This window comes from Rhipicephalus microplus, chromosome 1, assembly GCF_043290135.1.
Source record: "Rhipicephalus microplus isolate Deutch F79 chromosome 1, USDA_Rmic, whole genome shotgun sequence".
Taxonomy (NCBI): domain Eukaryota; kingdom Metazoa; phylum Arthropoda; class Arachnida; order Ixodida; family Ixodidae; genus Rhipicephalus; species Rhipicephalus microplus.
Genome location: NC_134700.1, coordinates 247,560,756 through 247,583,689, shown reverse-complemented (window position 1 = coordinate 247,583,689; position 22,934 = coordinate 247,560,756). Strand labels below are relative to the sequence as shown.

The 22,934-nt window shown below is 44.9% G+C and overlaps 1 protein-coding gene across 1 annotated transcript in view; it reads left to right on the top strand.

The window, feature by feature from the left end:
- The window catches only part of LOC119164255 (sodium-coupled monocarboxylate transporter 1), a 55,606-nt gene that overhangs the window by 368 nt on the left and 32,304 nt on the right, over positions 1 to 22,934 (top strand). The window contains exon 2 of the mRNA XM_037416406.2: positions 14,960 to 15,314. Within this exon, the coding sequence (XP_037272303.2) occupies positions 14,961 to 15,314 (354 nt within the window). The 5' untranslated portion in view covers position 14,960. The remainder of the gene's footprint in view (positions 1 to 14,959; positions 15,315 to 22,934) is intronic.

Here is a 22,934-nt window from a genome sequence, read left to right as displayed (position 1 = left end):
TACTATTGGCTACATTGTAGACGTCGTTTCATTCTAGCTGCTCCTTTTGGCTCTATATTTTAGCTTATTTCTGGGATACGGCATTTCATTTACCTGAAGTGTATGTTTTACTGCATTGTCTTTTATTTCTTGAAAAACAGCACACAGGCCTTTGCGAAATTAGCAGAATGAGCATTGTGCCTGGGCACGTTAACGTTAGTCAAAAGCCAAAACTGTTAGTAACAGCAAGTAACATGAATCGCAGTGTTAAATATAATGAAAAAAGACCGTTCCATGCACGAATAACCCTTATGAACTCAAACCACTGTGTTTTGGGTTCCAGGGCTCATATTATCACGAATGTTACCAATTATAGAAGCCCGCCTAGGATCAAGCACCAGTCAACAATAACAGCTGGAATGTTGTTAAAGGAACAGTGGCTGCCAGAGTTTTTACGAAAGTAAAATCAGCATCAATTATTCCTCTTTTTCTTTTTGCAGCATTTCAATTGATTGAAAAGGTGGCTTTACATTTGTATTTCACTGGTATTTGTATTTCACATAATTTTAAGGTTATGTTTAAGCTGGTACGTTTTGTCCACATTTTCAGCCATGAGTTTAAAAAATATTTGTTCAATATTTCAAACATATAGTTCAATATTGTCAAACTGCTTGGCTTTATGTGGGACGCTTTAAGTATCCGTAATAGAAGTATCCGTAATAGAGTAACAATTTCCAGCTTCCCCAATGCACACGTGAATTTATGTACACTTTTGCGTTTAATTCCGCTTGAACCGCATCGGTGACTGTTGAGCAATGTAACGGGTCATTCAGACCCGAAGGTATGCAGTCGGTGTTCAGCCCTTTGAACACATAAAATACAAATATGTGCTGACGACAACCAATTTCCACTCCAGGAGCAACATGAATCGATATAGTTTGCGCTGACTGTACCCCTGAAATGTTTTACTAGCCATCCAACAATTCACAGTAGTAGAATTTTCAGCTACAGCGCGAGACCGGTGAAGACAGAAGAGTACAGAAGGAACACAGACGGGCGCTGACTCGCAACAAAAAAAAATTATTTGAAGAACACACGAACGTTAAAGCAAAAAAAAATGTTTGAACATTGCGCAGAAGTGTTAAAACTGAATAGGAAAAGTTACATGGCGTATCACCTGGTGCCACATGGGCTGCGAAGATAGTCCAACTTTCAACAATACGATCACAGCTGTAGATCGGCGGCTAAGATGTTGCCCCGGACCTGGAATGCGCGGGTTCGATTACCGATCACGGCACCCGAACTCAGATGCGGGCAAATTGAAACAAACAGTTATATATGTACTTAGATTTAGGCTGCGAGATTAGGAACCCGAGGTGGTCAGAATCAGGGTGAAGGCTATCGCCACAGCTTGGCTTATAACCATGTCGCGGTTTGGGCACGGAAGACTCCCTGAATTTAATTGTAAAAAATACTTAGTCATCCTGATTTGACAGATGTTTGCTCGCACATGTAGGTTGATGAAGAAAAATGCTCTGCCTACCGTCTCAAATAAGAGGTTGCCTTAAACTGCCGGGATTTGTGTCGCTCTTCTGTTGAACGTCAGCCGATTCTTTCCATGAAACTCGCTAACGGTGTCACGTGTTCTCTTTGTGTTTTTTTTTTTAGTTGCGCGTGTTTTGAAGTAGCGCGCTAGTACAATCACGCAGCGAGCAAGACATTAAGTCATGAACACCTATAAGTACGAATCATGGCGAGCTGGTGATGAACGCCTCCAAATAATTAATCAAAAGGCACTAGAAAGTTCCTTACAAGAAAGATGATGCACTGGATGCTGTTCTGTACACGTTATTAGTGAGCCACGATAATCACCGAATAATTGAATGTCTGTTGAATGTGCAGTTGATCATATTGTGTTTTTGCATAGAGAGAACTGAATCACTGACTCAATGTACATGCACAGTCACTTCGGCGGAAGTGGTATTACGAGGAATAAAAAAAATGGCAGCATATCCACTGAGTGAATAACGGAGAGTGGGGCGAAGCATTCGTCCGTCCATTCGTTCTTGCTTCCGTCCGTCCATGCGACCGTCTGTGTGACCATCCATGCGTCGATCCGCCCGTCCGTGCGTGCGTCTGTCGTGCGTCCGTCCCTGCGTTCGTCCATGCATCCGCCCCTGCGTCCGTTCAAGCGTCCATCCGTGCATCTGTACGTGTGTCCGTTCGTCCACCTATTCAACACTCCAAGTACCACCATCTCGCATCTTTTCATCATATATTCCCCATATAGAAGCACCGCCATCCAGCGGACATTCCAAGGACTAAACGAGAGGTGGTACACGCACACTTTCTTACGGCTTGCGCTTCGGGTCTACTTCCCACCTCTAACAACCTCGAGTTCATGGTATATACCAGTTCATTGTATTCATGGCACTGCGGCTCAACGCTCGCTAAACCTTTCTAAAACTAAGGAGGTTACACCCAGCGAGTATAACGTAGCAACCCTTTCTTGTCAGATAGTGCTCAATGTACATGCCAATGGCTGCTAATGGGGATCGCAGCGTGCGCATTAAATAAAAGCCGAATGCTCCTGTCTCTCATTCCCCATTAGCAGCCATTGGCATGTACATTGAGCACTATCTTTTATTGTTGAACAACACACAGAAGAAATCTCTCACCAACACCACCTTGGAGGTCAAAATGTTATACTCGTTACACACTACAATGGCTACGAGGGACGAACGGGTGCCGCTATAAGGAGCTTCGCCCCTAAAAAATGGCAGAACCCACGTACGTGGGAATCGACGTTATGCAAAGCATGCGGAGGGAAGGTGACCTAGCTGCAATTGTTTTTATTGAGTGACACGTCATGAAACGATGCTAAGTATATGTAAAAATCTTGCACGCACAGACATATGTGAAGAGTTGCAGATGTTTATATAACCAGTTGTTTGCACTTGCGCAACGATGTCAACTGGAATATGCGTATTAGCAACACCAGAAGCTGCTATGAAGTGCTGATGTTCGCGAAGATGCTGGCCCTTGACACTGCTACATAAATAAACCTCAGCGCACGGCACCTAACCGTAATTGACGTTAAGCCGACGTGACGGCTTTATCAAAGGAGTGCATATGCAATTTTTATAAAATTAAGTGGGCAGCACTGCAACCACTATTGACGTTTCACGAAGATTAGAGTCTATTTGAAAGTAGTTCCGAGAGCTCGCGTAGCTCTGCGGCAGAATGCTTGATTGCCACGCAAAACGCTTGTGTTCAATTCCTGCTGGGACCCTGAAATTCATTATTTGCATTCATCGGTGGTCAACGCTGCCTATGTCAGCTTTTTCTTAACACTGACATTTATTTTATGCCATCGTTGGGTCGACGCTACCAATGTCGGGTATTTTTAACGCTTACGCGGTAAAATTTCCTGTGTGTGTTCTCGTCGTTCCTAGGTGGACACTAAGTGTCAATCACCTGTGGCACATATCCACATACCAGCGGCACATGCCCGCCCGTGGGTATGTGCCGCTGTCTGACGGGAAGTGTTTGACGACGTACGCGACTGGATTGTGAGATTATCTATGTCTTGACCAGCGCGTCATGTTCGCCATGTTCGCCAAGCCATCCCATGCTAATTTTGGTTCACGCTAAGGTAAGGGGGTAACCACAATAGCCCTCAAACGTAAGCGGCTAGATAGATCGATAGATACGCTCAAAGTCGTCGAAGTTCGCTAAGAAATGCTTCGCATTAAAGATAGCTTTCTTTCACAAACGCTGTCACTGGTAGGCGTCATACATTGCGTCAATCACGGTAGAGTCTCAACCAAAGTAATACCTCAACACACTGCCAGTTAACTGGAGAAATCGAAAACGCATCGTTGATTAATACTAAGCAGTAAGACTGCGTGCGTTGTTGCTTGCCCATTGCTCGTTACAGAAATCGCGTACGCGGCGGCCTCATTTCAAGTCGCCTTGCTTGTGCGCTCAGTCCTCGGGCGGACTACGCTGGGTGGCTTGCACGCACGTAACATGTAGTAGAGTGGGACGGGATAGAGAAGGGCAAGTTTAGTCAATCCTGAAGCACTGCTCACGACTTTCCGTGACAGCCCGGAGCACCAGCGCTCGAGCCGTCTTATCAAGACGACTAACTCGACGAACAGGCTACCTGGTACAGTTTGAAATGGGACGCTTTGATTCACTCTATGATTCACTCTATAACGAACGATGACATAGCTAGCGCGTTGCATTGTAACTTGAGGTTATGAATGCTAGCAAAGTCAAGGAATATAAGCTAAGGCATGAGCCTTTTATTGAATGCACCCTCAGTTTAGTCGCAGATATTACTGTAATAACTACATGTTCTGATATAATGGGAATGTATTTTAAAGCTGATTGATTGATTGCTTGATTGATTGATTGATTGATTGATTGATTGATTGCTTGATTGATTGATACGTGGGGTTTAACGTCCTCAAACCATCATATGATTATGAGAGACGACGTAGTGAAGGGCTTTGGAAATTCTGATCACCTAGGGTTCTTTCACGTGCACCCAAATCTGAGCACATGCGCCTACAGCATTTCGCCAATGTTTTTTTTTTTAAATAAATGTATGTAAGGAGAGGTTGGTGCCAATGCGTGGAGCCGGCTACTCCTCTTCTCTTGCACAAAAGCCAACATCGCACATTTGTAGCAAACACAAGGCTATATATATATGTACAGAGCACAACACTTACGCAATGAGTTCACGTTTTTCAACACTGAGTGTCCACACCACATAGAAATGTGTCCACACTGCATATAAATGTGTCCACACTGCATATAAATGTGTCCGCACCACACAATTTAAAAGCTAAATGCAAAGTATGTATGCGCATACTTGTCTACTATTAGCATTTGCTCAAAACATAGGACAAGTTACCGTATAGTCACCTAATGTAATAACGGAGGGTGTACAGCAGCACCCTTCGACGTTTCCGCTTATGAACGAAATCACTTTCGTTATCGGACTGAGCACACAATTTGCGACGAATGAATGGCGCCACGGGTATTTTACAGCGGCCGTTTCGACTCCATAGACGACGAAACGCGAATGCAAACGCACTATCAAAAACATTGTCACCTCCAACGTCCACAAACACAGCACGTGTCGTGGCAACAAAACGTGTCACGTATCAAATAATACAGGCAATTTAAGATGGTCATCTTTTTTTCAACCTGAGAAAAACACCACTTTTGGTTTTTGATAATGGTATTGCAGGCCCTAGGCGAAAAAGACGTATCACGCATAAATGGGTTGTACTTTTTTTTTCATTTTATTGGAAGGACACAGTGTCATGTTCCAGCGCCTTGAATGAAGAGCTACAGAAAGTCGTCGAGGAGCACTGATCATTTGACTGCAGAGAACAATCTCGCTGTTTTGCAGCACCCCCTCCTCATTCTCGACATGTTTTTTTTTTCAATTTTACATGTGCGTATAATACACCAGCACATACAACACACGCTCAAACACACAAATAAACAATGGTAGAACTCTTTTCCCCACCCGCCTTAAGAAAAAATGTGGCAACGCTTTTGGCGAGGAGAATGATTGTCATCTTCCGCTTCGTTTAAATGATATGCGTGTAAATATTGAGTGAAGCGCAGCCTTTTTCTACGCACAAAGGTAGTGGAGAAAAGGTTAAGGATCTCGCGATTATGAGAGTCCCGTATCGCGGACACACGTGCCATCAATCCACGACTGGACTAAGATACAAACACTCTGGAATTACTCTCAATCACTCACCCAGCATCATTGACAAAACAGAGGTAAATAAAGTGTAGTTTTTCTCTTTTACGTTCAAGTCAGTGCCTATAAGACAACCATTTTTTCCCGTCATTGCTACATCAATGCTTCGCATCTCCATCGTTACGTGTACAGCAGGTAGTATGTGTTAACATTCGCGCAGGCAGGAGGGCAGGCCCTCCTGCCGAAACTTTAGTTAAAAAAGATGCGTTTAGTACCTTTGTCGTCCTCCTTTTCGACTGTGTATATATAAATATTGATACGTGTATGTTGAAGTCAGGCTTGCAGCAAATTTGAACGAACGCGGAAGCGTAATTCTACGGTATTTGCCTTTTATATCTTGAGCATGAGCCTTTGGAAGAATCGAGACGAATTATTGGAAAAGAAAAGCAATACATCACAAAGAAAAAACAGTGAGCCTATTTATTACTGCGGCTTGGTCAGACAATGCAAGAGATAATGACAACGTGAATAGCAACCACTGAAATGTTTCGTTCGGTCCCATATATAGGTTTTGCGTTAGCTTACATTTGTTGTTTAGTTTCCTTAGCTTAGTGAATGTGCTCGCGCAACCGCTCATCGCCTCGGGTGACTGAGACAACCTTGACTGGGTTTTGCATCGTGCAAGGCCAGGACGCATGTGGCGATCCCCTCTCAGCACGTACGAACATTGTGAGGCGCCAAGGATAAGAACGTTGTACATGTCCATCAAAGAAGGGGTAATACGCTAGCGATCAGAAAGTTGTACACACGTTCGCACAGCCTTAAAAAATTATGCTTTTCTGTTGAGGAAGACTGTCTTGCGCGTAGGATCTTGGCGAGGTTTAATAAATAGTACGTACACGTGATGAACAATTGCGCTACGAGACATAGGAAAGTAACATTTGCCGAAAGGATTCAATTCTGGCCGTCGTTTTCACGGTTTTTATGCTTTTAGGTGGCGTCTCTGCATGATTAGCGAGCTAAAATTTGTCGCCCTTGCTTTGTCTTGGTTGACAGATATTGACCTAGAGGCAGAAAGAAAAGCGATTTAACCGCGTTATAACTGTCCCAGGCGCTTCTGATATCTGAACACTGCGAGTGCTGTGTAGCGCCGGGTACAGTCGCTTCTTTGAATATTGACATCGTTTCACTTCATGAAGGGTAAAAGACACTGTATGCATTAAATTCTCATTTTTTCTCAAATCACGAGATTGTGTGAACATGCTTTGTTCTGGTCACCCAGAACCCAAACAAAATTAGGCTGTAGCTCACATATTAGTAAAAATAATTTCATTAACATTATTCACAGCCGCACATCGGATACGACATTGTAACGGATGCGACACTACCCAAACTGGAAAAATGAATAAGATATAACAGAAAAACAGAAATATGGACACTTCACAACCGCACATGACGCATCTGACCACGTCAACACAAAATAAATATCTTTGGTAAGACACATTCTTTTACATGCGGAAAAATGCGGAGAGCACACAAAGCTTGACATTAAATTTAGACAACAGACAAGAAGACAAACATTGAGGTTACTTTTTGTGAAAAAAGCCTGCACGCTTGTGTCCTCGCGGTTTGTTATACTTCACGTAATCGCACCAAATCACCCGAATACATGCTGGTTAATATGGCATAAGACTGGACCCTACGAAACAAAAAAGCAAAGAAGTCGTCGTTTTGCTGGAACTGTCCTCTGTTCTTAAAGAGTGTTTTTTTTTTTTCACATAGTTAGGCTGTCCACTTGCTGTTCGATAAATTAGAGTTAAATATTCGTAAGAATGATGATTCTGATGATGATGATTCTTCTTGGATCATTGACACCTACCCACTATGCAGGAAGTATTATTGATAGTATGATCTGCACCCACTAAATGGAGTGTTAATTTTTCAGGAGGAGCATATGAGATCAATATTTAACCTAAAAGGACACAAAAGTCAAATAATAATTTACGTCCGAGTAAAATCTCCATGCATGACAACGTCTAAAACGGTAATATCAACAGCAGTGTCCTAATTATCAAGAAATTAAGGCACATGCACGAGAACACATGCACTACGCGGCGGACATTTGCAAAATAATCCAGATGACGTGAAACGTACCACCTACAATTATTCGATAGCATTAGAACTAGCTGCACTAAATAAAGAACCTTCCGCACATCAAGAGACGTAAGGAAATGTTGCTTGCTTGTTTCTGTTTTATTCAATTAAAGAAGAACCGCCAGACGTTACTGTATGGGGAATGGCGCGAGTGGTTCAAAAGTTCAATTTTCGCCTGGTTAAACTGCACAAATCGTGCCATCTAGCCGGGCTTAGTTGAATTAAGCACGTCTGCCATCTCGCAGGCCATGACAGTAAATTGTTTAAAGGCTGTTGTTGCTGCTGTCGCACCCGCTGCCTTCGTTCTGCTGCTACTAGTGTTGGCGGCCGCACAGTAAAGTAGGGCAACGTTGTGCACGGCAACAGTGACGGGACACGTCCTGCTTGAGGCGGCTAATTTTAAATGGGCTAACCTGTTGCGTACCACTAAAACGTGATCTTATTTCAACATAAGCACTTCCTTGGCACAAAAGTGACTACTATCACAGCAATCAACATCGGCCTAATAGTTGTCATTAGTGTCCCTTTAAGTTCGATGCCCCAGAAATGAAATAACGACTAAAAATAAACAGTACATAGTTAAGCATAATTGCGCTTTTTTGCTTTAAGTGGAGTTCACAAAAATTTTGCAGACAGAGATAGGGGAGCGAACGAAGAAAAGAGATATAATGTTAAGAATTATTTTCCTCACCCAGAAGAAAAACGAGAACAAAGGAAGGCAGGGGGAATTTTCCTACAGCACGGCACACATTTTGTAGTGTGGCTTCGATGTACTGATCAAAAGGTACGCCAAGCTGGCACAGAATACACGTTTGTCTTGACAGTTGTCGTCATCTTCATCACTTGTTGGGGAAATTCCCATCAACATCGACTCTCAGAACGTGGTTGAGCGCGGGGATCGCAGTGACCTTCAGGCACCTGGATGGAATTCGGCGACAAGCTTGACACTCAAGTATCTTCTCTCGAGCCTCGTCACGCCAATCGATTTCCTCGAATATGGCGACTTAGCGGGACGGCCTTCTGCCACAGCAGCTATGACTATCCCCGATTTCAGGCATGGATGCCGTGCTGACGAGATCTGACGGTGACTGGCGGTGCATGCAGGTCTGTACGTCGAATTATTGCCATTAGGGTGGTTATCAAAATATTTTCATTACCACTGCACTACCAATATCTTCAGAATGGCGTAGTCGTCAATAAATACTTCTATTGAAACTTCCGGGACAAAAAAAAATCCAAGTCTGAGTAGAAAGAGTCCTGCAAGGTAACTAAGCGCTCATTTGCACCTGCATCCAGCAGCGGTCGCGCGACCAAATTGCGACTGGCGACAAAAACGACCCCAGGCTACCATGGGCAGCGGGAGGATTTTGTCCTGGGAGTTGCAAACCCGTGTTGCATCGCGGCTCGGGCATCGGAAGGAGCGCTAGTGTAGCCTGAGAAAGGGGCAGGTGCACCTTTAGCACCTCCCTGCTGACGCCAATGGAGGCGACCGATGTCCACGCCCGCATGCTTCCTGCACCCGTCGCCGCACAGAGTTCACGTCAGCTCGGATGTGGCTTCCATTGCCATCACTCCGCATAGTAAGCTGACGTCCAGTTTCTGCGCACCTGATTGGTTCGAAAGTTTGCAACTACAGTCGGCCAACTCGAAAATCGAGCAGCGAGCGAGTGAGCCGGAACATTCGCTTTGCGACCAAAGCGGCCATTTGCGACCAACTTGGTCAAACGACTTATCCCGCGATCGAAAGCGGTAGCAGGCGTGAACGAGCGAAATGGCCTTCCATACGAATTCCTCAAGCCTAGAGAGACTGGAAGCAGACCTAGCTGGTAAGATTACATCGTAAAATATATCTTAGTCGTATGTGTCTCTCCTTTTGTTGTTCCGTTCATTGCACTATTTCACCAAGTATGGATCGTAAAAGAAGTCGAGGCGTAAAGCACGAAGAGAACATAACACGAGGTCGGCGTTTATCTTGTTCGCTTCCCATGCAGCTTCTCTGACAATCTTTTCGAGCCTGCAGGCTCCTAAAAGTGTGTACCGCAGTAAATAAAACATTGCTGAAAAGATGGGCACAAAATAGTACAAAGCAATGTGCCGCGAAGTGTTTCATAAGTGACACTAACGCCCGTATTCTAGAACGTCCCTTCACTCAACGCTTCACCTTCACTTGAGAAAACCGACGGTAGCGCCATCTCTAAGAACGGCAAGTCACTGCATACCAAGGATAATCTGCTGCGATTCTTGAATAGCGCAGCGTCATTTTCAGCCGAGTAGTGGCGCAGTGCTCAACTCTGTCAAGTGAAGGGTCAAAGTTGAGTCGAGGAGCATTTGTGAATACGGGGGTAAATGATACACGCTAAAAAAAAAAGAGCGAGTAAAAAGGGTGTCTTTTTGTCCCACAACAGTAATCGTCATCTATATTGCGTTCCATCCTTGCGCTATTGCCCCGCGCCCGGTACATTCCGGTCACGATCGACATGTCCATTATCAGGGTTACATTGCATTCTCGATAGGAAAGCGGCCAGCGCCGAGTTTTCAAGAAAGGAAGCGCACGCAAGCCTGGTGACGATTATTGTTGTGGGACAAAAAGACACCCTTTTTACTCGATATTTTTTTAGAGTATGGAAAAATCGCTTACCTTTGCGGTTAAGGCATACGTCGAACTTTGAACCTTCTCAACTTGTCTCGTGCTTATTTCCTTCCTTTTCGTGGTTTCCAGTCGTCCCCTGTCCACGTACTAAAGCCGCCTTACGTTGGTAAAGCATTTCATTTGGCAATCGGCACTTCATGCTGTCTTATGCATCTGCCACGCTTTCGACAGTGTTTGATCTTTAGTCGTATCGGCATTCTTCAATGCGTTGGATATCACCTTGTCACCAATTTTCAGTTTCTTTTTTTGTCAGATGCGATACATGTTGGTCATGTTGATTTGCCCCCTCACTGTTTCTGTTAACGCTTGTGGCAGCTCGGACCATAAAGCTGCATATTGATAGTGAGTATGCACAAGACGAAGGGGTGGAATCATCTGAAGTGCGTCTACTCTAGCGATAAAACGAGGCCAGCAAGCGATTGATACTTCTTTTTTTTTCAATAATATTTGTTTTATATGCATTTATAACTTGCTGCGTCCTTGAGACGCAGCAAGTCATCAGTTGGCGACATCCTTAAAAATGGTCAGTAGCGCTTTCAAAACATTCTTTCTCTGAATGGTAGGGGAAGGGGGGGAAAAACTTTCTAACTTTTTTCAGTGCCTCTCGCGCATACGCATGGACTGTCCGAATATGTCGTACTAAGTCACGGTTTGCTGCTGTCCTAAGGGACGTCAAGCTCAGTTGAAGCATCTGCATTCGACCATAACTGGAAGAGAAGGGTGCATGTGAGCTTCTTTTACGATACCTTCGACCATGATCGAGAGGAATGCCTGGGCGCGATGAAATGTTCTGTCGTTTCGTTTCCTATAGCCAAACAAGAGATTTTGGTGTGAAGTAAGGGCCCGCTGTATGCAATAGATAAACAGCCTAATGTCGTTTCTATCATTGACCTTCCGTGTTATGCGCTACGATAGATAAGGCATTTATGCGATGTTCCAAGTGTTTACGCAATGTCGAAAGATAGGAGTTTCGGTGATGCGAGGCAATCTGACACGCGCGCGTTCTGCTCGTGAAACCTGGTATTGAACGACGCCGTAACCGTAACAGCCAAGGCGAGTTGCGCAGAAGGCGAAAAATGGCAGACGGCTTTGGCTTGGAACCAGAACCTGCCACGTGTCGGGGGATGTTGTTAAGACGCTGCCTCTGGGAGAGATAATGCCTCCGCAAGAACGCACTGATGGAAGGGTCAGGCACAGACTGCTCACCAATTCAAGTGCCCCAAAGCCTGCCTTATTCGGTCTTCCGTGTGGTTAGCACACAATCGCTGGTTGTCCTTAACCTTGGTGCTGCAGCTATTGTGCTTTCTCTAACTAGTGCTGGTTATCCTAGCACTGCTCATTAATCGTCGCTGACAGACGAGTACCAAACGCTAACAAATGCCCCACAGACAGGAATGAGGTCTTCGAGAATCACAAGAGGATGATTGTCTATATATGGAGATTGGTAACGATAATACAAACCTTCCCATTTCCTAGAACATAAATTGTGACCAGTCGAGTCGAGTGACAATGTAATAGCCCGAATGAGACCTTTGTTTCGAGAAAGGCGATGGCACTGTTGAAGAAGTGGGTAAAAGGTCCATATTACAAAAGAGTGTTGGTTCGACAGAGAATTCCGAGTAAATTTTATTTATCTTCGCTTCTCTGGCATATGTGTAGGCTTCTGTGTGGTCAATATGTTTCATTTCGTTGATTTATTATGACTTGGTCTACCTTTCCGAAACCATATGTCGACACGTGGTTGACAAGCGTCTTGGTATCACATTGTGCTTCATGATTACTAACAACAGGGCTGTGTCTCATTCCTAACCATTAGTAGGCCGAATTCGCCGGGCGTGATAGCGTGTAGATGCCAAGAAAAACGACATGTCTTAAAGAAAGGAAGGCTTTGTATGAACGATGCGTGCGGAGCGACAGAAAACCAGCTTAGACTTGAGATGTTTTTATTTTGTATACTTGCACTGTTATGGCAGAGGAAATCATTTTATACTTGAAGGCATTTGACTTGAAGGTGAAGTCTGAACCCGAAGCTTTTCGCAGGGCATCCTCAAGGTCCGTATGACGTCAGTGAACCCAGTCGTCTCTCGATGTGGCGTCAGTGATCGCGGTCTTGTCTCTGAATTAAAGCGTTTTCAAAAGAAATGCTTCGTACGTGCTAGTCCGATCGCATTTATGCGGTGAAGCTTAAAGATGACGATGTATACAGTCTGTTTCACGCAAGGGAAACCACGTAGCGTGTCGCATCGCGATGCGGCAGCAGCTCGCGGCGCTTGAAGGGCGTAGTGCTGAACGGTTGAAACCGCGCCGTCGGCTACGGCAGCGCGCGCTGGCCGCATTGTCGGTTAGCGGACGAATTGAATCGTTACTGCGGGAAGTGGGCCGATATCGCTCATGGCGTCACTACGCGCCTCACTATACCGTCCAAAATGAGCGCCGTCATCACTGCCGCTGGAGATATGACGAGGTATTAGGGAGTTTAGAATAGCGCACTGCGAGCCCTTGCGTTGCGGTCGCTGCCACTGCGCATGCGTCGTAACGCGAATCGGCGTTCGCGGACCGCATTCAAAAAACCGAAGTGCGGTAATAGCGGTCCGCATCTGGCCCGCAAGCGCTGGTTTCCAGGCTACGGGCGGTGATGGCGGCCCGCATGTGGCACGCAAGCACTGGTTTTGTGGCTACAGTGTCGCTGCGATCGTGCGTTGCGGATCGCAGCAGGGCAAACGCTATTCTAAAACTCATATGGCGCCGCCCGCAGCGCTTGCAAACGGTATTCTAAAACTCCCTGTTAAATGAAGTTGGCAGCTTCACGCAAGCATTTCGGCGTCACCGAGTGAGTGCTACCTCAAGTAACGAAATGCCGTCAAGAAAAAGCACGTTCAGGTCGTTATCTCGACCTATAGCATTCCTGAACTTGTTTGTTTCATTGGATTGAACCCTCGTAGCAGTGCGGCAGTCGCTGTAGAGTGCTTCGTTTTTGTTTAACGTAAAATAAACAGCACGCATGGTATACGTGCGCATTAAGGTGTTCCTCATCGCAGCGTACTGTGGTGTACACAAAGAGGAGAAATGTGCGTGAACGCACTCAGTACCACGGAGTTTCGAAAGAGCAAACAACGTGTGTTGTCAAATACTGTTAGTAGAACCCCATTATCGACAATGAAGGCTGAGAGGTTGGCATTGCACAACATAGGCACACAGTATCGGCCTAGTTCCCGCAGCAATGATAAAATCAGCAGGCTGCCTGACAATGTGGCCAGCGCGCACCACCGTCACCGACGATGTGGTTCAACACTACGCTCCTCAAGCGTCTGCGCATGCGCAAGCTGCTGCCGCGCGAGACTGCGGCGCTGGCCACACCGCGATACCATGCACTCCGAGATTTCCCCTAGTGTGAAAGAGACCGCACATTTTCTTTCGTCGATAAACGACTGCCTTGTTGCTGGTTAGCCAGAATTTCGAGACCTGAGACCTCAAGATGGTGTAGTGTGCGTATATATTCAGGGTGGCTCCGTCATGTACGATCCGATTGAAATTTGTGAAGGCATCCTTTAGATACTTCCAGCCACACGTATAGGTACTATCGAGTGGCGTCAGCACTGCATATTTCGGGACCGAATATAGCAGCCACGGTTTCAAATGTCAAACCGACGGTGACGTCTGCGTAGCTCACAGTGTACGTTACAAAAACAGTAATGCTAAAGGTGACGTCATGGCCGAGCTTGCTCGGGGCCTCCAGGATCAAATCATGGTGATCTAATTATGGCGCCACGTGGACATGCTAAATCAGGCGAACGGCATGAAACACCTTTGAGAATGTTCTGTGTGCAAGCGAGCGCTTTCAGATGCTTTTTTTTTTTCGCTCAAACACAAAAGTGCTCTAGAGTCAGCGTTTAATCCAACGTTGATACAGTTGGGTACCTTGAGAGACACCACGACTACAACACAAGATCGAGTGGTTTTGTGCAACCGTTCCCGACATGTTTATATCTAATGGGCTTGAATTTATTAGCAGGGAACGCGACAAAGATCCACAAGTGGATTGTGTGGTATTTCTTTTTGCGTATAGCACATATCTGGTTGACCCGCTGGGGTGACTCAGCGGTTAGGATGGTCGGCTGCTGACTATAATGATTCTATCCCAGCAGTGGCGGTCACATTTAGATGGTAGCGAGATTCTAGAGGTTCACGTGCTGTTCGATGTCAGTGCACGAAAAAAAAAAAGAACAGAACAACTAATGGTCGAATTTATGCGGAGCCCACTGCTACAGCATTACTCCAAAGCTGAGTCCCTTAGCAATGTTAAACCTATACTCTAAGTATACCTCCGTGCCCTACCAAACTGTCTATTTACATAAGAGTCTCGTTCGTTCAGAAGTGATAACAGAACACCTTTAAGTGGCCGTTCCATCTTAGGTCTCAGTTGTGCTTCGCTTCACAATTCGCAGCATGCTAGCTTCGCACCTGGTGAGCCGGTTCACGGTCTGGGATTACGTGGTGTTCGGCGGCATGCTGTGCGTGTCGGCGTCCATCGGAATCTACTACGCCGTGATGGGCGTCCGCAGAAAGGCCACCACCGACGACTTCCTGATGGGCGGCCGCAGCATGAGCGTCTTTCCCGTGGCGCTCTCCATCCTGGCCAGCTTCATGTCGGCCATCACGCTGCTCGGCACGGCCTCCGAGATGTACATCTACGGCACGCAGTACCTGCTAATCATCTTCTCCTACTGCCTCGTCATCCCGGCCACGGCGTACTTGTACATGCCCGTCTTTTACCGCCTGCACGTCACCAGCGCCTACGAGGTGAGTGAAGCACACTTCTATACCGGCAGCTTACGTCACGAGGCTTCTCTTACTGCCTCTTGTTGCATTACAGTTTATTAATCGATTAATTTATAATCACCTGCCGCGTCATGAATGCATTCATGGTGAGCCTGGTACTGACTAAGGCACCAAAAACAGTAGGCATGAAAAAAATTCATTTTAGCCTGTACATATTGAACACATGATTGAAGCCCACATCTTGATAACATAGTTGCCGCATGGTGTTCGATATTTAAAAAGAAATTTCCACAATCATCCGTGCGTAGATGAACAATCGGCTGCAGCACGGCTGGCTAACGGCTATACAGTACAGAAAGGCTACTCAGGCAGATTGATTGATATGTGGGGTTTAACGTCCCAAAACCACCATATGATTATGAGAGACGCCGTAGTGGAGGGCTGCGGAAATTTCGACCACCTGGGGTTCTTTAACGTGCACCCAAATCTGAGCACACGGGCCTACAACATGTCCGCCTCCATCCGCCTCCATCGGAAATGCAGCCACCGCAGCCGGGATTCGAACCCGCGACCTGCGGGTTAGCAGCCGAGTACCTTAGCCACTAGACAACCGCGGCGGGGCAGCTACGCAGGCAGATGTGTATCTAGTAAGCAATGGGTCTTGACAGTAAATCTTTCTAACAATGCAGTGTAACTTTCTAGACGAGTCTATAATTAGCGGGCAAAGTTTAATCGATCAGAATCCCATTTTCACGACACGCTTTTCTTTAAAATCGGTGATGTGGAACAGAAATCATACGTTTTCATCGTTGTCGACCACAACTCGACAACAGTCAAACGTCTTCACATCTATATGCTTGTCTTCCACGAGTCTACCAGCTGTAACTGTCTCCCGAAGCGTGACTTTTCGATGATTTTAAGACTGCATAGCCAAGCATCAGGTTCCACTTCAAATCGCCTTCTCAGCACGCCATGCATCCCGAGGACAGCGTCGAATTTCCCTGCGTGCTTTCACTGCGCGCGTTGCTTTTCCTGACGTCAGTGCCGGCCTTGAGCTGTCGGAATTTGTATTGTTATGCGACTTTAACGTATTTGTTTCTTCCACTAACGACCCGAAAGTGACAGAAAAAAAAAACATGAGGCGACCAAGTATGGCTCGCAAGAAACGTTTTTTACGCCGTTTTGGGTGTTCATGTGCCCTTTATACTCGTTTCGCTTAACGTCAAGCAGTGGAAGCTTTTATTTGCTTTAAAGCGATGCGTTTGTCAACCATTCATTCGCGCCTCCCCATGCACGGTGGTCTAGTGGCTGAATTACTCAGTTTCCGACCCGCAAGTCCCGGGATCAAGTCCCGGATGCGGCGGCTGCATTTTCGATGGAGGCGAAAATGCTGTGTGCTCAGATTTGGGTGCACGTTAAGGAATCCCAGTCCGGAGCCCTCCACTACGGCATTTCTCATAATTAAAGGGTTGTTTTAGGGAGTGAAACCCCACATATTAAACAAGCTCTAGTTATTTCATGACGAGCATTTTTGTATTGTTCTCATGTTTTGACATAATTATCATCATCACCATCCTCATCTCCATCATCATCATCAGCCTGACTACGTTCACTGCAGGACAAAGGCCTCTCCCATGTTCCGCCAGTCAACCCGGTCCTGTGCTTGCTGCTGCCAATTTATACCCGCAAACTTTTTAATCTCATCTGCCACTTAGTTTTGTATTATTGTAACTGAATTTTTTATTGCTATAAAGAGCTATAGGCCTTCACAAATGCCACAACTATTCTCTTTTACTTACGTCTATTTTGTAGTCCTATAGCACGTGAGCGGCGACCAGAGTTGACAGTGTTCAGAACACGTGCAACAGAAAAAAAAAGGTCAATGGAGACCGAAAACGAGACACAAAATACCGAAAGTGATTCCCGCAAACAAGAAGTAAAGGCTTGCAAAACAATGCCGTTCACGAGGCCCACGGCGTCAAAAGACAATCGCGCCACACGCCAGCGCCGAAGAGAAAACGTCGGAAATGTTTCCGTTTGCCCCAATTGCTCGGGTTTCAACCTTCTTCGTAAAGCTTCCGTCGGACACACGCTGAGTATGGAGAGACGTTTTTCAGCCGGCACTCGCGATGGAGCATCGTACGTCACCGGAAAGAAAGTGTTGGTTTTTTTTTTTTTACTTTACTGCATCGCCGACGCTATAGAGAAACAAGGCACTGGGTCATGAGAATGGCAATTCAGGCTTGTTGGTATGGTAGCATGATAATATATGGTAGCGCAGACAAAGATCATGGACAAGAAAAGGCACATTGTGCCTTCTCTTGTTCATGTGTGTTTTGTCTGCGCTACCATATATTATCATGCTGGGTCATAGATTACGAATGGTAATGAGTGCCAGTTTGGCGGCAACGCTTTTGCAGTTGCAAGCCAGGCTGCTGGACAAGATACCCGTCCGACGACCTCAGTGTGACGAAAAAAAAAAACAAAACAAAAAAATGCCAGGTCTTCGCCTAAGTTGCAGCAGAGCTACGCTGACAGGTGGAAGAAATGTCTTTCCGGACGCTTTTTTTTTAACACTCTTCTGATTACTACTACATGCACTTGCATGAAACTCACTACATAAGTGATCATAATTTTTGTGGAGTACTGAATCGTTCACTATGTCATTATTCGTTATTCTTCGGAGAAGCGTGGTACCCGCTAAACCAGTGTATCGAAACGTAACGAAAACAAAAACAAAGCTATATTTTTGATCGGAGTAAAAACATAAACGAAACGTTATCTATTATTTAGTTCTGTAGTGAAACAAAAACTTTTTATCATTTTTCGGTTCACGCGAAAACTTGTCAATCTGGAATAACCAAAGGCATGCAACGTCAGCTATTATAATTATCTCAGGAACAGTACTAGCGCGTATCACAGACAGGAATTCTAAAGTAAAGATGTGTTTGAATTGTGCAGAAAATAAAACCAGTGGCAACCAGTGACCTTTATATTAGCTCAAGTGTACTTTTGTGTGTCTGTGACCCATGCCAGCGTAGAAAAGGCATTTTCGGGGCGAAATCTTGTTGTACATAAAAAGCAGTCTCGCATAAGAAAGATATACGCTCGATGACGGGCTACTTCTGAGGTCATGCATAACTCTCGTGATGCAAAGTATTGAGTCTACTAAAAAAATTAATTTCTTTTTGAGAAAGGGTAATATAACTTATAACGAGTGAGGGGGAGACAGAAAGTTAGATAGGCAGATGAGATTAGGAAGTTTGCAGTTATAAGTGGCAGCAGCGAGCACAGGTCCGAGTTGACTGGCGGAACATGGGAGAGGCATTTTTCCTGCAGTGGGCGTAGTCAGGAGGATGATCATGATGATGATGATGCTGCTGATATCTTAGAAAGACATTGGTATGCGCTGAATTGTAGGAATCCGTGGTGCGGCAGCGGCAGACGTGTTCTCGCCCTGTCACCCTTTCTTGAAGGAGCGTGATTAACTATACGACTGATTCAACATTTTTATGGTTAATCTAACTTCAAATTTCTGCATGCTAATAATTAACTATACGAACCGTTATGGAAAGATATATTTTCATTCCAGAACAAAAACGGAACAGAACTTTCAGCGGCGAAACGAAAATAAAACCGAAACAAGGAAATCACAGCATATCCATGGAATGAATGATGATGAGTGGGACGAAGCGTTGATCAATCAGTCCGTGCTTCCGTCCATGCGTCCGTCCGATTGTGAGTCCGCCCGTCCATCTAGGGAACACTTCAAGTACCACCATCTCGCTTCTTTTTTATCATATATTCATCATATACAAGTACAGCCATCCAGCGGACAATCCAAGAACTAAACGAGAGTATGTGCCACATTTCTGCTGTGAGCGCTTTGCTAACACTAAGAGAGTGATAACGACACCGTGCTACATTTTTCGCAACATGTGGACATGCGGATATGTGCCCGAGGGCGGGTATGTCCCACTGGTATGCGGGTATGTGCCACAGGTTACGCACTACGATAACGGGGGACGCACAAGCCACGTCATAAGACGCTTCGCCCCTAAAAACATTTCGTCCGACACCCTGCGCTGCACTTTGTAAGGCATTAGGGGCACTTTGCTGATGCTGTGGCTGATGACAATGAAGAGTTATGCCTGAGGCTTTTGTGCTTATCATCTAGCGGAGGCTTGTTCGGCGCAGGCTTGATTCCTGTCGCAGATTTTCGTAGCATCGCGCAAGTGAGACGCAAACAAAGCTAGTAGGCGAAGACATTCAGAGTGAGTGATGAAATCACTCAAAATATCTCGTTCCACATTAAATTCGAACGAAACAGTATCACTGTCACATGTTTATGCCAAGTTATGCGTGGTGCATAGGATAAGATCCGAATGTGCGACAATACCCTTCATCCACCTCCGCTCTCTCCCACCCGCCTGCCAAAGAAATCGGAACAAAGCAAAACGGACAAAAACAAAAAGCAAGAGTGCACCCTCAGACGCACCAGCACTATAGAATACTGTAGTAGAATCTGTGTAAGAATTGAATCCCTACAAAAACAACTGTGGGTTTACTAACGTCGGGCAGATGTTGGAGATAACATTTTTGTTGCATTATAAACATCTACACATTCACAATCACCGTATACTATATTATGTAATTTATTCCCACTGCATATACTTTTTTCAAATTTCTAGATGGTCTCCAGATTGGGTGTATTTTCCTGATGTGCGTTTGTGTACTGCAACCTAACAAGATTCTGTTCATCTTCAGAATTGAAAAAAAAATTTTATACTTAGCCATGTGGATGGCAACGCTAAGCGACACTAATTAATTTTAAAGAAAGCGGTAAGCATTTAGAACCTCACTCGAACAGAAATCACTTTAGTCCCTGTAAAAACTAAGTATTTAGTCCCTGTATAAACTCTTCGTGAAGCAATGTTCTCTTTCGCACATTTCGTTATCAATTTGGCACCTTTGAGAACGGTTGAGCGGGAGGATGAGTGTGTGTGATTTAGCCGCTTCGAGAAATGTATACAGGAATTGACTGTACTGTATTGTAATGTATACTGCGCTGCACTGTACCATAATGTACTTTGCTGTACTGTAGTGTATCATTTTAGCATGTCATGAAGCAGCCAGCAGAGCCCCGCCGTGGTGGTCTAGTGGCTAAGGTACTCGGCTGCAGACCCGCAGGTCGCGGGATCGAATCCCGGCTGCGGCAGCTGCATTTCCGGTGGAGGCCGAAATGTTCTGGGCCCGTGTGCTCAGATTTGGGTGCACGTTAAAGACCCCAGGTGGTCGAAATTTCCGGAGCCCTCCACTACGGCGTCTCTCATAATCATATGGTGGTTTTGGGACGTTAAACCTCACCTATAAATCAAAGCAGCCAGCAGACAGCAGAGAGCGTGTTTTCCGGCACACCATCCCACACTTGCATCATCTGATTGATCTGTGGGGTTTAACGTCCCAAAATCACCATTTGATAAAAAAAAAACCCTCGCATCATCAGTCGTTCAGGAGCGACAGGAATCTAGACTACAGGAAATTGTTTGTTTTATCTGTGTTCACATTCATTCTTCTCATTTGCGTCATGTCACCGACAGTCATGAACAACAAGAGCCCACACAACTCTCAGTCCACAGCTCGCGCTCGACTGCACCTCGTAATTTGTCAGCAAGAAATCGCCGCTGCTGCGGCGCAACTGCATCCATCGGCAATAGGACAACATCGATGCATAAAGACGTGCACCCGGAGTGTAGTTTTCCTCCTGTCCGTCTCGCTAAGTATAAGCAAAATATAGCGAGCGCAAATTTCGTGGTGCAAACAAGATGAGCGTCAACTCGGAATTGTCTCGTTAACACCAGAGTTATAAGGCTCGCAAAATGTGATAGGTTGTAGCAAAAAAGACGTTTGAGAAGTTGGCTAGTTCATCATAATGCAAAGCAATGGCGTGCACTACCAAACACATACAATGCATCTGTGTTGTCGTTTTTTTTTCTTCATTTTCCCCTGTTTGTTAGTGTGACTCGTTTTTTTTTTCAGTTATATATGCCGCGTTATTTCATTTTTATTTCTAGAGCAAGAACTGCACCTAGTGTAAGGTGCCATTTACTGCATACTTGTTTCTCTTAATATTTTTTTAGCTAAGCTTAAGATAACTGTTTTCTGAGGATAATACAGAGATCCACTAAATTCAGCGTTCATTTTCTCAACACACTTTTTTTTGCAATACAGTCTTTATAACACAGTATACTTAAGGCATTCTGTCATAACCGCTGATAGATGATATATTATGGTGAAACAAGTGACTGCCTCAAAATTGTCGTTTCTAATGTATCTCTGTACAGTGCTAGCTTCACTAGCGCAAATGAAAACGAGGCTAAGGCGAACAATTCTGCAATATTAAGCTACGCTAATAAATCAAGCTTAAAATTGATCTTTCCGCATTTTAGTATCTACATTGAGAATATCTTATTTCTTTTACTTTGTTGCCGTCACCTTACAACCCAATTGAATATATTTGGAATAATCATAGCCAGACAAACTGTACCCGATGGCGTCACACTCGACCGTGTTCAGCCTGCCAACAGTTACACCGATTTAAATGCTTCTATTATCCCTCGATTACTGCATCTCACGATAGCCCGGTGGAAACATTCGCCGATGGTTTTCAAAGTGTAACCGCATATCGTATTACGCAATACAATCACGTATGCATGGATTCTATTGAAATTTGAACGCTGAAAACGTATCCGCGGTTCTTCCTGACTCTGTATTCGTTGTGCAAGGTTGTGCCGCTTATATTTTCACTATGGCAGCTGCAGCGGCGGCTGCTTACGCAATAATAAAACGAGTTGAAAAGCAGGAAACTGGCCGCATATGATTGCGCAAGGTGCTTTAGAGCTTTGAATATTCCAACAGGCTCAACAACCGGTATGCCTCCGCAGTATTACAACTGCATGACCACCTGACGGTATCGTCGTGTGCGTTAGCTATAACCAGTGCTGGAATTCACGCTGCGTTATTTTGGTTATGAAGAGTTGGTCGTTGACCAGCGCTCGTCTTTTTGAAATGACAACCAGCCAATCGTTGATTTGTGGTTCTTGCAAGCGATTATTTACGTGCGAGGGCTAAAAACGCATTTGTTTGTTTCCCTGTCACGGTATCGGTTTCGGAACTCCATACGCTAGTTCTAATTTCAAGTGGTTCAATGTTACGTATAGTCGGCGTGTGAAATCCCTGAACTACGGCTTCTAAGTATTATTTCTTCAAGCGTTGACACAACGCCTGCTATTCTTTCAAATGGTCACAGCAGCCTGTCTGCAAAACAAGTAACATAATTGAATATTATGACACATACTTGGCAAAAAGGGTAATATGTGCTAAACATCATACAGAAAACACGACACTGCTTGTCATTAAAAGTGTGGTTATCCTATACAAATAATATACGTATCAGCATTTTTATAACAATAAAAAAAGAATTTACTTTGAGTAACACTGATACATATTGAAGAGAAGGCGAATCATTGCGTAAGTATGACAAATGCATGATTGTGCACTCAGTAAAACGCAATTTGTTAGCGGTTGTTCAGTGCATTTAAGAAATAAATCAACAGGTGTAGATTCTACATCATCGGACCT